General features: G+C 49.2%; 2 protein-coding genes and 1 pseudogene across 3 annotated transcripts in view; 1 reads left to right on the top strand and 2 right to left on the bottom strand.

The window, feature by feature from the left end:
- The window catches only part of LOC149360794 (uncharacterized), a 95,458-nt gene that overhangs the window by 68,224 nt on the left and 10,426 nt on the right, over positions 1-16,808 (bottom strand). The window lies entirely within an intron of this gene.
- LOC149360796 (uncharacterized) lies at positions 4,199-4,951 on the bottom strand. Its single transcript, XM_089575320.1, has one exon. The coding sequence runs from the start codon at positions 4,949-4,951 to the stop codon at positions 4,199-4,201; it is 753 nt and encodes a 250-aa protein (XP_089431446.1).
- On the top strand, positions 16,205-16,701 carry LOC149360795 (uncharacterized; annotated as a pseudogene).

Here is a 16,808-nt window from a genome sequence, read left to right as displayed (position 1 = left end):
TTCCCACATGTTTTCAATCAATCAATCAATCAATCATTTTTATTCAAGACAATAATACATAACTATTGTCTTGGGGGACGTGACAAAAGGCGGAAAAGTGCCTGACGAGGTCACGCCACCCTGTGGCAAGCAGTGGTTTGACACTCATGCAGAGAGTACAGCAGAGTTTACATGCAGAGAAATGTCTTAGATGAAACTGTATCCCCCAACCCCCTTATTACATTTTTTTTACAGTGCAAGAATATGTACAGGAACGGAGTACAAGAATAAGTGCAGCAACTTCTACTGGCAATACATGTTAACAAAACACTTCCAAACATAAAATACATGTAAACTATCGAACTTGAAGCACATGAAACATAAAATTGAAAACAAGAAGAAAAACTTGAAAACATAACACACTAGTCTTCCTGTAAGAATAATCCCTTCAGTGTTTTCTTGAACCTGCTTAATGAAAGATTTTCGGTTAATAGGTCATGAATGACGGGATAGTTGTTCAATAAATCTGCTATCTGACAGCTTAATCTTTCATGTCCATAGTTTGTTCGAGCTCGGGGCTTGACTATGATGCTCTTTCTTAAATCGTACACACTTCTTTTTTCCTGGTATTTTGTTTCAAAGGTAGATTTATCCAACCGGTATTGGCGGTAAACTTCCAGGCTTAGTCTGTATTTGTAGAACTGAGGCATTTGGAGTATTCCATGCGATCTATAGTAGGGCGCACAACTAGAGCACAGCTCTAAGTTACTGATAGCGCGTATTGCTCTTTTTTGTATTGAGAGTAGGGAATCTAAATTTGTTTTCGTCGTGGTTTGCCACACAGGAGAGCAATATCTAAAACGTTAATGTATAAGGGAGTAGTACACCAGTCGTTTGATAGAAGCTGGTAGGTAACACCTAAGTCTGTTTAAGATGCCTAAGGCACGAGAGAGATCAGTTCTAAGGGTGTGGATGTGAGCATTCCATAGGAGATTTTCGTGGAATGCCACACCTAGAAATCTGGTAGTAGAAGACTGTTGTATGTCCAGGCCATTAAATTTTAAACATGGAATTGTATACATTTCAGTACCTTTGGAGCGAAAGAGTACATACTTTGTTTTGTTTATGTTTAATGCGAGCCGGTTACTTCCCAGCCATGAGGTTAAGCCCAACATCCAATTGTTTGCCTCCCTGAACAGCGCATCTAAATCCCTACCCGAAAAGAACACATTGGTGTCGTCCGCATATAAAACCAAATTCGAGGCACCCGGTATATTTACAATATCATTAATATAGATGAGAAATAAGACTGGCCCTAGGATGGACCCTTGTGGTACACCATACAACAGAGTGTTTGTCTCTGAACACACACCATTGATGACAGTATACTGCTCACGTGAAGTTAAATAACTCATGAGGAGAGTACCAGCTATACCCCTGACACCCTAATGCTGAAGCTTGTTTATTAGTATATCATGTTGAACACTGTCGAACGCTTTTCTAAAATCGAGGAATATACCCAGAGTTAGTGCCTTGTTTTCGATATTGTGCAGAATTTCATCTTTTATTCCAAGTAGTGCTGTTTCTGGCGATTTGTTTTTCTGGAAGCCGAACTGTTGCCTTACGATAATATTTTGCGAGGTTAGAAATGCAACAAGCCTTTTGTTTATAATATGCTCAGCTATTTTGGAAAACACAGAAAGCACAGAGATCGGCCTGTAATTGCTCACGTCATCGAAAGAGCCTCCCTTATGTATAGCCGTCACACGAGCAAGTTTCATTTTGGCTGGGAAAACTCCCCTTTCCATTATAAGATTGCAGATGTGTGCAATAGGAGTACTAACTATTTGACTCACAGCCTTCAGTGGTTTTGGTCTGATCTCATCAGTGCCAGATGCACAACCGTCTTTTAGAGACATAATTATATCTTGCACCTCGCTGAAATCAGTGGGGGACAAAAATATTGTATTCGGATTGCTGGCAGTGACATACTTTTCCCAAGGTGTAGAAGAAGGTGCATTTGTTGCGTCGGCTAAAGGAGCACCAGCAGCAAGAAAATGCTCATTAAACAGGTTTGCAACCTCTGCTTCAGACAGATCGGCATTCCGAAAGTTCACTTTTCTTGTTTCTGCATTCTTATAGATTAACTCTCTCATGGTTTGCCATACCAGTCGTGTATTACCGTTCACCTGTGTAAATTTATGTGTGTAGTATTCGAGCTTTGCTTTTTTAAGTCTGAATTGAGCAGATTTCGTACTTTCTTGAATGCGTGAAAGTCACTTTCATCTTTTGTTTGCAAGAATGTTTGGAAAAGTCTGTTTTTCTGTTTGATTCTTTGAAACAGTTCACGAGAAATCCAGGGCTTTCGTACTTTTTTATTTATAATTTATTTATTTTTTTATTTTTTTTTATTTATAAATACTGCGGTCTTGAACTACAAGACCATCGCAGGTGGGTACATGATTTGTGTAATACCCAAGGACAATGAAAAGGAAATACAGCAGACAAGGCGTCACAGCAACGAAATTAGTACATCACACTGTACTGTATCAAATTCACAACCTCAGAATATATATACTGCAGTCATAGAGCCAAGCATATAATTCAGTAAATCTAAACAAATTACTCATCAACCGAACATTCAAAATTTCTTCACTTGTTGCAGCATCTCCTCAAAATGGGACAAATTATTCTCTTCGACTATATGACCAGCAAGGTTGTTCCATTCGGTAATGGTTCTCGGAAAATAGGAATATTTGTAGCAGTTGGTTCTTGTGGATAAAGGTTTTACGGAAAGAGAATGTCTCAGGCGTGTTGCATAACCACTAGAGTAACTAACAATTTTCGAGATGTCAATGTTGTATTGCCCATGAATTAACTGGAAAAAGAATTTCAAACGACAGATACGGTTTCTATCAGTAACGGATGGTAAGCCACTCTTTTTAATAAGATTAGTGATAGAGGTGCGGCCATAGGAATTATAAATAAATCTTACTGCTTTCTTTTGAATCCTTTCTAATTTGTTAATGTTAATCTTGGTATATGGGTCCCAGATCATTACGGCATATTCTAAGATTGGCCGCACAATAGTGTTATACGCAAGGAAACGTGTTTCAGGAGTAGCGAACCGTAGTGCACGCCTCAAGAAGAATATTTTGCGCAGAGCATTTGCCGAGATGGTATCAATATGTTTGTTCCAGGAAAGATTATTGGAAATCCATAGGCCGAGATATTTGTAGCATATTACCTCTGAGAGTGCACTATCGGAAGTACCATACTGGTAGAGAAGAGGATTCCTTTTAAGCGTTATTCTCATATATTTTTCGGGGCTTGAGGGGAAAACATGTGTTATAAGCAGATACAAAGCATGAAAGGAAAGCGTCGTAAGCGGCATCGGGGTTCGAGAGCTCCAAAATTATGTTCTCGTCAACATTTGTCAGCATGTCCCTAAACTTGTTAACATTGTACTCGGAGTAATCTCTAATTAGTACTTTGTGTTCAGGGGCGACTGTGTGTTTGCAGGGTAACACACAATATATTGGCAAATGATCGCTTAAACTGCAGACCAGGGTGCCTGATTTTACATTCTCACGAGGGAAACTTGTAACGCACAGATCAAGAATACTTTGGGAACTTGGTGTAATTCTTGTCGGTGTGGTGATTACGTTGGAGCAACCATAAGACTCGTATAACTCTTTGAATTGTAAGTAGGCTTGATTGTCAAGGGAAGCATTCAGGTTGAAATCACCCACAAGAACGCTTTCAGACTTCAGCTGAACACTGAGTTCAAGTATCTTTTCAGTAAACTGCATAAAGTCACTGAGAACACCTGATGGAGGACGGTACATGACAGAGAAAATCATACCACGACACTGTATAACTATGCATTCATAGTTATCGCCAATTATCTTGAACTCCGGAAGTACCTTATAATTAAGCTTTGATCGGATGTATACAGCGATACCACCACCACGCCTCCTACAGCGACATGCAGATACAACATCATATCCGGAAAGTGAAAAACACTCGTCATCACATGAGAACCAAGTCTCTGTAAAACAAATGATGTCATAGGAATGATTCGGTTCCGACAAAAAAGAAATTACTTCATCATACTTGTTGCGTGAACTCCTGGCATTAAGATGAAAAACTGAAAGTGTGGGCAGGTTTTTCATTGTGGAAGAAAAATTTCAAAGAAAAACAAACTTGCCAGGAATAGTCACTCCAGATCATCAAGATCCTGAACCTTGCGAATCACCACAGCATTATCACCGCTCTTCTTTCGAACTAGCACTTTTCCGTTCGTGTGCCATACGAAAGCGTAGCCTGCGTTCTTCGCCCATTCCTTTGTTTTTGTCAGAAGAGTACGGGAAAGCCTTGTCATGTTTTCGCACATAAACATCTCACCAAGTTCATTCCTTAGTGTCTGTCGCTTTGCCACCCAGGCGTCACGATGTTCATGACTGACGAAGCGAGCAATGATGCCCCGTGTTCTGCCTTGTTTCGCTGGAAGCCGATGTAGTGCGGTGATATCTTGCTTAGTTAATGGCTGAATGTCCAGTCTAGGGGCTAATTCATTTATTTTTTCGAGCAAGTTCTCGTCTTCAGTTTCAGGAATGCCGTGAAATTCAATGTTGTTGCGACGGCTACGCCACTCCAGGTTATCTACATCTTGCATTATCTGTTGCAGTTCACTGGAAGAGTCGGCCTTTTCTATCTGATCCATTCGTTCGGCCAGTTTTTTTGTCGCTTGCTCTTGAATTTGAAGACGAACCTGAAATTCATCGAACTTGTCTGACAGGAACTTCACGCTGGAGTCAAGTGCGTCTACCAGTTTAGGGAGAGCTAGGAGAGTATCGAGTTTGGTCTGAATTGCTAGCAAGTGCGCTGCTAAGTCGCTGTTTAAGTTGGGGCTCTCCGAGTCATCGCGTCGTGAACCCTTGCTACACCGGTCACACTTCCAAGATTTCATGAAAGAACCGCGTTTGGCATTCTATGTTTCGTCACTTATACCAGAACATGCACCCAGATGAAAAGTAAATTTGCATTCTGAACAGGTCATATGCGGCCCGTTATCGGGAACCGGCGAGCGGCACGCACAACAACGCGACATGGTTAAAACCGTGGCAAAGCAGAAAAAAAATAACAAGAGGTCTTTGGCAGCAGCGGCATAGGCGGCATAGGCAGCGAGAGGCAGATATAAGCCGCCCGTCACAGAATTCAAGATACAGCAGTCCGAGAACAGCGTGACGAAGCTGCCCGCTAGCGATTGGCATTTGTTTTGTTTTTTTATATATAAGCAAAACAATTTCCATGCATCGTAATAACACAAAATCGCTTCATCGCGGTTACATTTCATTTCAGTAGCACATTTCTAGGCGTTTATCACATCCCAGCGAGCCCATGTATTTCCGCATTGCCTCTGTGTAATCACTCATTTTTTTTCTAAGTATCGTACCGCTGCTACATGCCCGCCTTTCATTGCTTATTTCCGTCGCGTGCAACGAAGAATGTTCGGATTCTTTAAAAAGAAACACATATGTATATTTCTTTGTTTTGTAATAATAGTATTATGTGTGTTCTAACCCGTCAAAGCGGAGCGGAGTCTATCAGGAACGCTGTAGTGGAGGACTCCAGATTAGCGTAGACCAGCTGGGGTTCCTCAGAGTGCACTCACATCGCACAGCACACGCGCATTTTTGCATTTCGCAGCTATCAAAATGCGACCTCGCCACCGGTATCGAACTCGCGACCTTGGCATTAGTAGCCGAGCACCACAGCCACTGAGCCATCGTGAGAGGTCTCATTCATTATCTGCTGTCTGAGACAAGGAATGCCTCTGAAGGTAAATGTTGCACAACGTGACTGGGTCATTGCGCCTATGCTTCACATATTTATGGTACTCCAAACAAAGAAAGGGAAAAAGGGAAGCCATTCTCACTCAGTGCTTTACGAGTTAAAGCAGTGCTAGCAATTCGTGTACAGCTGTACGTAAGCATGTAAAAGGGGGACACTATAAAATCCAACATTCCACATCAATCTGCAGTAAAATACTTTCGAATTACCAAAAGTACATTGCGGAAACGCCAGTTAACTTTCTTTCTATACTCGAGACTTCTTTCAGTTTTTTTGTTGAACTAGATGCCATTTCGACTGGATGCCATTTTCGCTCTCCATAGCGCCGACAGTTTTCGGTGGGTAAATCTGCGCGCTGGCACATGCCATTTGGTCGGAAAAACGGAAACAAAGTATCCCGTGTTGCACAAAATGTGCGGCTGAACCCAGTCCCGAACCGGTTCTGAACGGTTCCTTTGATTCGTTCCGGTTCGGGTTCAGTTCCAAGATGGCGAAAAACGTTTTGGGTTCGGTTCGGTTCCAGTTCAGGGCAAAAATTTGGGTTCGGTTCCGGTTTCGGGTTCAGGTTCGGTTCGGGTTCGACACCCTGCTTAGAATACATAAATGCCGTCTGGGAAGGGTACCACCCTCTACCCATGGAGTGGAAAACTGCTCTAGGCACCTTCATCCCGAAGGCCGGCAAACCAATCAATACAGACAACCTCCGACCCATTTCCTTAACATCTTGTGTGGGCAAACTCATGGAAACTATGGTTCGAGATCGACTCTCAGAATACTTAGAAAATCGCAACACCTTCGCGGATACCATGTTCGGTTTTAGGCCGCATAGGTCATCTCAAGACATACTCCTCCAACTAAAACAAGTGCTTACTCCTGTCGAGTGCCCCCATAACGACAAGATAGTCCTGGCCTTGGACCTTAAGGGAGCATTTGATAATGTTAAGCACAGCGTCATTCTCGCCCACCTCAGCGAGACTGACTGCGGCACTAACGCCTTCAATTATATTAAACACTTTCTCACTGATCGGCAGGCCTTCGTCCGCATCCAGGACGAAGAGCACGGCCCGTACAGTATGGGCAGCAGGGCTACACCACAAGGCGCTGTACTGCCCCCTCTGCTCTTTAACTTAGCAATGCTTCACCTAACCTCTAAATTGGCCGATGTCGAAGGCATCCAGCATGCGCTGTATGCCGACAACATCACTATTTGGGCCACCCAAGGTAATGTGGGTCACATGGAGGAATGCCTGCAAGCAGCCGCTGACATAGTAGACAACTATGCGGCGTACTGCGGCCTCCAGTGCTCCCCACAGAAATCAGAATTCGTGCATATTCGGCCATCGCCGAAGTGTGCAATCCCCATTTCCGTCTCCCTCGCCAGCGGCCCCATCCGTGAGGCATCGGAGATCAGAGTTCTCGGACTCTTTATTAGTAGAACACGTCGTGCCGATACAACACTGGCCAAGCTGCGTAAGGTTGGCCGCATGGCCAACCAGATCAGGTGGGCCGCATGGTCCGTCGGATCTCCAACAAACGCGGAGGTCTACGAAGCACACATGCGTTGCGACTCGCACATGCTTTCGTTACGAGTAGAATACTCTATTCGACCCCCTACCTTCACTTACGCAAGCAGGATGAAGATATCTTGGAGGTTACCCTCCGTAAGATCATCAAAAGGGCGCTCGACCTTCCGATCTCCACCTCCAACGCGAGGCTCCTCTCCCTGGGAGTGGTAAACACCTATCGGGAGCTGCAAGAAGCGCACCTCACGAACCAATACACACGTCTTGCCCAGACCGTGTCCGGTCGTGGCCTTTTGGACCGACTACACATTCAACACAACCATCACACAGAGGAAAGGGTACGAGTGCCCGAAATGTGGAGATGCGTCATCCACCTTCGACCCATTCCTACTAAAATGTCCAAAGAAGACCATAATGGCCGGCGGCAGGCGCGGGCGGATGCCCTCCACCGCCATTATGGCAACAAATACGGTGTGTTTTATACGGACGTGGCCGGCCCGCACCGCTCTAGGGGGGGATGGTACACGGCCGCGGTCGTACATCAACAAATACAGGTGGACGGGCTCACTTTCAAAGCTCCCAGCGCAACTCACGCTAAGGAGGTAGCCATCGCCCTGGCGGCCTCTCACCCTCAGGCGCAATATATCCTCTCAGACTCGCAAGGAGCTTGTCGAAATTACGAGCTGGGTTGGGTCTCCGTCACAGCTTATCGAATACTTCGGAACGCGGCACGGGACCGAGATCCTACGTTCCGCTACTTAGTCAGGACTCCGGGCCATCAAGGCCTACCAGGTAACGAGGCTGCAGACGCAGCCGCCCGCGCACTCACTTCCCGGGCCCCTGGCGATGACCTTACCGATTTGGATCTGGACAACGAACCCCTTTTAAAATTTAAAGATATAGTCAATCACTATCAAGACTCTCACCGCAAGTACCCGACCCCCCTCAAGGGGCTGGGAAAAGCAGGTGAGCGTCTTCTGATAAGACTTTTTACAAATACATCGCTGTGCCCGGCAGTCATGAAATACTTCGAACCCTCCTTTTCTGGCCTCTGCCCATACTGTACGGAGGTGGCTGACACCTACCATATGGTGTTGGCATGCCAGAAAAATCCTTCCCTCACCCCCCACCCCAACCCAACCCGAGAGGACTGGGAGGCGGCCCTGCTCGGCTGCCACGACCTTCCGGCCCAACAGGCCATGGTCAGGCGTACCCGAGTGGCGGTAGAGTCAAATGGGGTCCCGGAATAGGGACCCCACCTAGTATTGTGACGGGGGTGGCGCACTAGGGGCCACCTCCCAAACAACCTCTCTGTATAACCTGTAATAAATGCTTTTCACCACCACCACCAACACAGTGACTGTGGCTCAGCTGGAGCCAGTCGACAGGCTCGTGCACTTTTTAAGGAAAGCGTTACAAGCCTTGTGGAGCCAAGGTCATCGGTGCGGTACATTCAACCTTAATGAGGAGGAGTGGAAGTGTATAAGCCATGTGACGTATCATGTGATTCGCCGCAGCTGCAACCACGAGCCGACCGCCGCTTCACCAGCTGTGTTCACGTGGCTACCCACGTGACTTTCCGTTCACTTCAAAGGGAGACGGTGCCGCTCTCGCGTGCATACACACTGCCACCGCGCAGTTTTTCTCTACGGAGGAAGCGAGTAGGCCGGGACCGTCTACGCCGTCAGGACGGTGTCGTAGACGACGGAGTGAGTCCGATCATCTGGCTGACGTTGCCAGTCATGCTAAGTATATAGCTCGATGTGGGGAAATTAAACGTGCCCAGCTAGAGGCAGAGACCGACGCAGAACAGCAGCGTGGACTGGATCAACGGTGGCTGAAGGATGCCGAAAGGCGGCAGCGAAAAGCTTTGGAGGCGGCCGCTGCTGCTCCTGCCTACGCCATGACTTCGGCTTCGGCGATGGACGCAGAGGTTGAGTCTAGCCTGGCTTTGCAACACAGCATAACCACGCATAACAAAGCTTTCGCTTGCGTAACCGGGCTTAGTCGAGATACACGCAGCCGTTTTTTTCTTCATTCTTCCTTCAGTCGCATCAACAACAGCGTTTTGTTCGTCGCGCACTGTAGCGTCTTAAAAAAAAGAACTTAGATGGATTCAACTCTACTGAACCGAATGTCGAGCGATACATCCGGTCATCTAAGACACAACGCTGGTTTCGATGTTTGATTATTACCACGCCCGGCCGGGATCTTCGGCTCTCGGCGACCGGGAGTTGCATCGAAAACAGCACAACCAAACGAAAACGAAGCGGTGTTCTGGGGCATCTGCAGCAATCGTGGAAGTCCTACCCATTGGAGGGGACAGGAACACAAATCTCCTGCCATTCAGATTTTGATCATTAAAGATGCATTACAAGACACACTGTGTGGACCAGGAACAAACCACCTGGGCTTAGACAGAGGACGTACCCCCCTTGGAAAAAGTAACCGAGCAACAGGTTTTTGCTTCTTAGCCGTATAACGGAGCATTTATGGCACCTTTCATGACCGAAAGGTGTAAAAACGTGGAGCCAAGGGCTCGCCTTACACAGATTCATAGCTTCAAATAAGGTCTCCCGCAAGTGCTTCGCTACGCGGCTAAGAAACAAACAACCTGTGCGCGGTTACTTTTGGCAGAGACGGTACATACGTATGCCCGAAAACGTACTAAAACCACACAAAAACCGCACTGCTACCGCACTAAAACCGCGCTCTCAGTTAAAGCTCGCTTTACTGCAATCTCAAGACCGCTTTGAAAACATGGCACAAACAATCCAGTAAGAAAGGGTCCTGAGCCGACAATCGGCAGATCTTCCGGGTAATGGGTAAACCCGGAAGACCTGTCGAATATTGGTTATTTACCCGCCTACATGTATCGGGGGTTCGAACCCGGTCACGGAGGCAATGCTTCGATGGAGGTGAAACGCAAAAAGGCGCCCGTGTGCTTTCGATGTCAGTGCACGTTAAGGATCCCAGCCGCCGCGGTAGTTTAGTGGTTATGGGGCTCGGCTGCTGGCCCAAATGTCGCGTGTTCGATCCCGTGCGTGGCGGTCGAATTTCGTTTGGAGGCGAAATTTTTGAGGCCCACGTACTCTACGTTAATGTATCCCAGGTGGTCGAAACCTCCGGAGTCCATCACTACGGCGACTCTCATACTATGGCCTGAGTCGCTTTGGGATCTTAAACCACCGAAAAAAAAGGAAAGATCCCCACGTGGTCGCAATTACTGAAGCCACCCACTACGGCACCTCTTTCTCTCTTTTAGAGCGCAACCCTTTGGCGCCCGTTTCGACGTTTCGCGGTGTCGCCGTCGCCATTGCCGTCGTCCATTGTAACCAACGGTGGACACCTTTGTAGCTTCGAAAGCAGAGGGTAACGTTGGTAAGTTGGTTTTTGAAGAAAGGAAGTGGAGCAGTATCTGTCTCACACATCTCGGTGGACACCTGAACCACAGGCAAGGCCCTCTTGGAGAAGTGGACACCTCAATCGTGCTTTAAGCTACGTGGCGGTAGTGACAGATGTGCGCTGCATGCGTTGGCATTTAAAACGTTGGGCCAGAAACGCGGCGCTGAAGCCATCGGAAGTCGGCAGAAGAAACCGCCATCGCGCTGGCCATCGCTGACCCACGTACGCGCACAGTCCTAAGCGACTCCAAAAGAGCGACCCAAAATTACTCGGCATATTTTATCTGCCACGCCGCTGCACGCATCCTTCGCGGCTGCACTCCCGACCTTAAGATCAACCTGGTCTAGGTACCCGCCCACGCGGCAAACTCTGGAAACGAAGGGGTCGACCGACTAGCCCGAGGACTAACCAACCGGGCGGCCGGCCCCACGGACCCAGACGCTCTTGCCGAGGCTCCCCAGACCTCTGCCGAAATCACCAACCTCCACAGAGAGATGAGACGCCATTTCCCGCCTCCCCACACCGACTTTAATCGAGCGCAAGCCAACTTGCTCCGCAGGTTGCAGACACACTCCATCCTTAGCCATTCTAGACTTTCATTCATCACAGATGGGGAATACGACCCCGTCTGCCAAAATTGTTACCAAGGAGAAATCGCCCCCCCAGGCGTACATCCTCTGGGGCTGCGCGGGAAATCCGCCCCCTCGAACCTTACTGCCAGCTCCCTCCGAGGAAGGATGGAACCAACTCCTCAGAAGGCCAGACAAGAGCATCTAACTGGCACTCATTTCGTGGGCCCAGGAAGTCGCCCCCACCTGGGGTGGTGGTGAAAACTTTTATATTGTAAAAAAGAGTTTGGGAGCCACAGAGTGGCCCCGCTACATGGTCGGCGTCCCTAGTCCGGGACACCGCACGACGAGGCCCCGTCTCTCGCCCGTTTCACCAGAGCCCTTTGGGACTCAAGCGAGGAGCAGTTGAGGAGGGCAGTCTCCCATGCCTCTCTGGAAGGGGTAGGGGAAGGGGGGAGGTGGGGATTTTGAGTACATGCCCACACCATGTGGAAGATATCACAGGTCTCCCCACAGTGTGGGCATCGCCCATCCGTGTTAGGATCGTAATGTTTTATTATTGCAGGACAGAGTAGAGTACCTGTCTGCAGGCGCCTTAAAGTTCGCTCCTCCGTCTTACTCAGCCCTTTTGCAGGGGCCGGGAAAAGGCGGTGGTTGTCGCTATAATGTGTTAATATTTCCCTGAATCGCAGCAGCGGCTGGTTAGTCTCCGAGCCAGAAGAGCTGGGATGAGGAGCCCGGTGAGTAAGCGCTCGGGCAGCCGCGTCAGCGGCCTCATTACCTCGTAAGCCCTGGTGGCCAGGAGCCCAAATGATTCGTTTGGGTGTTGGATCAGTGGCAGTCCGTCGTAGAATACAAGCAGCTAAGGGGGAGATCTCCCCTGCCAAGTAATGTTCACATGCTTTTCGGGAGTCCGTGATGATTATTCTCGAATTGGCGTGGGCGGCAGCAAGCGCTATCGCTACTTCCTCGGCCCGCATTGAATTCGGGGCTCGAAAGGAGAGTCCATCAACGTGCATTTCCTGGTGAACGACAGCGGCCGAGTAAAATCCCTGGGGGGCGCACCAAGCCTGCCTGCCCTAAATCCTGCCAATCTATGGCAATAAAGTTGTTTCTCTCTCTCTCTCTCGGCGTTCGTTGTGTTCATTGGCATTCGCGTTGATGTTTTACACTCCGATCATTTTAAGGAAAGAAAGTGTGCATAACTGGCTACCTGGGTCAGTGGACGCCTGAATCGCGCTTATAGGTACGTGGGGTGATGAGAGAGAGATTTGGGCTTCATGCGTTAGCGCTGAAAACGGTGAGCGAACTCTCGTGATCAACTATTAACTGCAACCTGCCAGGTTGGCATGGTGGGTTAGGGCTTTAATGAAGATATAAAGACAAACAGGAATTTCTTACCACTTATGCGGGAGAACATCCCGTTCCTCTCGCTCGTAACGCCTCCCACGGCTGTGACAACCGGGCGAAATACTTGCATATACTTTCCCCCGCCTATCATAACGCTCAACAATCAACAGGCGTTGGCGTGGAGGCGTCTACAAACAGATGTCTACCCACATCCTACTCTAAGCGAACATATGATTCCAGAAATAGAGGACGATAAATGCAAGAAGTGCGGAGCGAGAGGGTCCCTCGACCACATAATATGGGAGTGTAGCCAATCCCCAGGCAGGGCAAACAACTTTAATAACAGAGACGCGTCGGAGACCTTGCTCCGGAGCTCGGACCCTGAGCTCCAGCTCACCGCCGTCCGACTGGCTGAAGAGGCCGCCGGGATACAAGAGATCCTGGCCAGCATCTGACGCGACTACCCCATGCGGCCGGATCTCTCCTGATCCTCCTCCCTCAATTGATGGTATAGGACAGGGGAGGTGTGGATAAGGTAGTCTCATTCTGTTGGACAATAAAAGTTTTTCACTCACTGCATATACCTTGTCTTTGAGAACCGGGCATTGGTGCAGCAAGTCGAGCATATATCCTTTTATTTCTCCGACCACAAAGCTTTCCTCATAACTATCAAGAACTGTTAGAGGAGTGTTTATTGAAGAAATATGTGTGAAAAATAACAAGTCTGTAATTGTACATACCTGTCTTGCTCGAATTCTTTGCCTCAATCTATCGAAAAGCTTTTAACAGCTGATGAGCTGCGCTACAATTTCGCGTTAGGAAGTGACGTAATCATCAGCAATTTTTTCACTTCTGCCTTCTTTTCTTTCCTTACGGCGCGGTTCGGGTGTCCACCAAGATGTAAGAAAATTCCTGCACCATTTGCTCTCCTCAAAAACTAATTTTGAGTAAATTGGTAAATTGGTTGCGTTACTTAAGAAATGATTGGTTTTGAGGAAAGGAAATGACGCAGTATCTGTCTCACATATCTCGGCGGACACCTGAACCGCGCCGTAAGGGAATGGAGGAAGGTAGGAGTGAAAGAAGAAAGAGACAAAGTGGTGCCGTAGTGGAGGTCTCCGGAATAATTTCAAGCACCTGGGGACCTTTAACGCGCGCTGACATCGCACAGCACACGGACGCCTCTAGCGTTTCGCCTCCATCGAAGCGCGGCCGCCGTGGTCGGGTTCTTCCGGATAACCGCCGCGGTGGCTCAGTGGTAAGGCACTCGTCTACCGAGCCGGAGTACCCGGGTTCGAACCCGGTGGTCGAAACCCCCCCGGAGCCCTTCACTACGGCGTCTCTCATAGCCTCAGTCGCTTTGGGACGTTAAACCTCAATAAACCTAAACCTAAACCTAAACCTAATCTTATTATTTTTAACACATATTTCTTCAAGAAACACTCTCCTAACAGTTCTTGACTTTCATGAAGGAAGCTATATAGTCGGAGAAATAGATGGATATATGCTCGGCTTGCTGCGCGAAAGCCTCGTTCTCAAAGAATAGCTCTATGCAAGTATTTCGCCAGGTTGTCAGCCGAGGGAGGCGTTACGAGCGAGAGGAACGGGATGTTCTTCCGCATAAGTGGTAAGAAATTCCTGTTTGTCTTTATATCTACATTGAAGTCCTCAACTACAATGCCACCCTGGAAGGTGGCAGTTAATGGTTGATCACGACAACTCGCTCACCGTTGGAGCCCATATATCTCTCTCTCCTCACCCCACGTTTCAGAGGTCCACTGACCGATGTAGCGTGGTATGCGCACTTCCTTTCCTTAAAATGATCGGAGTGAAAAACGCTGTCAACGCCAACGCCAATAAACACAACGAATGCCGACGGCCTATGGCTTCAGCGCAGCGTTTCTGGCACATCGTGACTCTCATCTGCCCACGTCCACCTATAAGCGCGATTCAGGCGTCCACTGACCCAGGGAGCCAGTTATGCGCACTACTTTTCCTAAAATATTGGCGGGGGCTTAGCTTTGGTGAAGCCTGGTTGGTTGCGAAAGCAGGTGTTTTATGCTGCATATGCAGCGCCTCTAGTGGGAAGAGCGCGGCGCGCCGTGACAAGCGGCCGCCATTACCCGACGAGCCGAGTTGGTAGCTCGTCTCTCACTCCTGGTATTACGTGACGCCATAACGTCACTAGCGCCTCTAGCGGGAGGAGCGCGGCGCGCCGTGCCAAGTGGCTGTTGTTCACCGACGAGCCGAGTTGGTAGCCAGTCTCTCGCTCCTGGTATGACGTGACGCTGTGACGTCACTAGGCATGGTGTGACGTTAGGGGTTATTCCAAAGGTCAAACGTGCCAAGTGGCCGCCGCTACGCGAAAGGCCGTTCTTGGGGAGTAGTATTGCTTTCGCAATAAAATGATCGGAGTGAAAAACGTCAACGCCGACACCAACGAACACAACGACCGCCGACGGCCTATGGCTTCAGCGCCGCGCAGCGCACATCATTCACTACTGCCACGTAGCTTAAAGCACGATCAAGGTGTCCACTTTTCCAAGAGGGCAGTTATGCGCCTCCCTTGTGGTTCAGGTGTCCACCGAGATGTGTGAGACAGATACTGTTCCACTTCCTTTCCTCAAAAACCAACTTACCAATGTTACCCTCTGCTTTCCAAGCTACTAAGGTGTCCACCGTTGGTTACAACGGACTACGGCGACGGCGACGGCGACGCCGCGAAACGCAGAAACGGGCGCCAAAGTGCTGCGCTCTAAAAAATTCCCTCGTGATTTAAAATTAATTGGAAGCTGTAAGCGTATCTAAGGAAATTATTGTTCACTTCTCCTTCTTCTCCGCTGACTTCAGTGGCATGAAGGACAAACAATCAACTATTTGCAAATGTTTAAAGGGAACGAACTGAGTACTTCGTTCCAGTTGACACTTCAGTTTTTGCCTTGCGAGATCTGTCTTGCTACAGTTCTTGCCACCCACTAAAGCGTGGGTAAGTCGATGGAGGCGAAATTCTAGAGGCCCGTGTGCTGTGCGATGTCAGTGCACGTTAAAGAACCCAGGTGGTCGAAATTTCCGGAGCCCTTCACTACGGCGTCTTTCATAGCCTGAGGTGGTTCGGGACGTTAAAACCCATAAACCAAGAAGCACATTCTCATTTATTCTTGACAGCACTCACTCTCTCTGCATCAATTCGACGAGGCTACACAGAAGGACTGTTATGTGCCAAAATATTGAATTACTGAAGCAACTTTAGGCAGCTGCAATTATTCCGGATGCCCCGCACTTGATCAATGACTGCCTTGTTTCGCTACAAAAAAATCAGCTAATAATTGGGTCAAGTTTCTGCTACATGAGACGCACGTGGCAGCGGAGCATCGACGACGAGAAAGACGAAGAGACACGTGTTCGCATGCTCCAAGCGCCGGCCAATGGGCAGCGTGACACGTCGGCCGGGACCGCACGCGACGTTCGGACCCGTGCGAGAGGAGCAGCGCCCAGCCAGACGGTCGGCATCTCCCGGAAGCGATGGACGTCTCCACGGACACTGCCGCTCTGGCCGCTGCCGCCGCCGCCACCGCCCCCAGCGAGGCCATGAAGGCCACCAGCCAGCCCGAGCTAGGCGACGAAGGGGGCCGTCGCCGACAACCTGCGACCGTCTTCCCGAGAGGCCGCCAAGCCGTCGGGAGAAGCGACGCGGGTCGCCCAGTGGGGACGAGGTGGTGTCCGCCGGAGCGGAGCCACCCAAGTCTGCTGCCAGCCAGGAGGCGCCCCGCGCCGAGGGCGAGGGAGCTCCGGCTGCCACCCGAGCTCAAGCCCGACGACGCCAAGACAACGCCGCCGCCGCCTCCGCCACCACCACCCGCCACCCGCCGACGCCGAGGTCGCTTCGCAGACCGAAGAATGCCTCGAAGAGAAGACCGAAGTGGCCGACAAGGCCACGTTCAACGCCGAGCCCGACGCGCCTGCCCCGACGCGCACCTTCACGTTCAAGGTGGGAGGACTGGCCTAGGCTCAAGCCGCACCCGCGCCTCTGAGACTCTGACCAGGCAAGATGACAAGATGGCGGCTGCCGCTGCTACCCCGGGCTCGTCTACCGCTGTCTTGTGCCGGCATTGGTCCTTCCCGAGCT

This window comes from Amblyomma mixtum, chromosome 2, assembly GCF_055824585.1.
Source record: "Amblyomma mixtum isolate Tamu chromosome 2, ASM5582458v1, whole genome shotgun sequence".
Taxonomy (NCBI): Eukaryota; Metazoa; Arthropoda; class Arachnida; order Ixodida; family Ixodidae; genus Amblyomma; species Amblyomma mixtum.
This window is presented reverse-complemented; position numbering and strand designations above follow the sequence as displayed.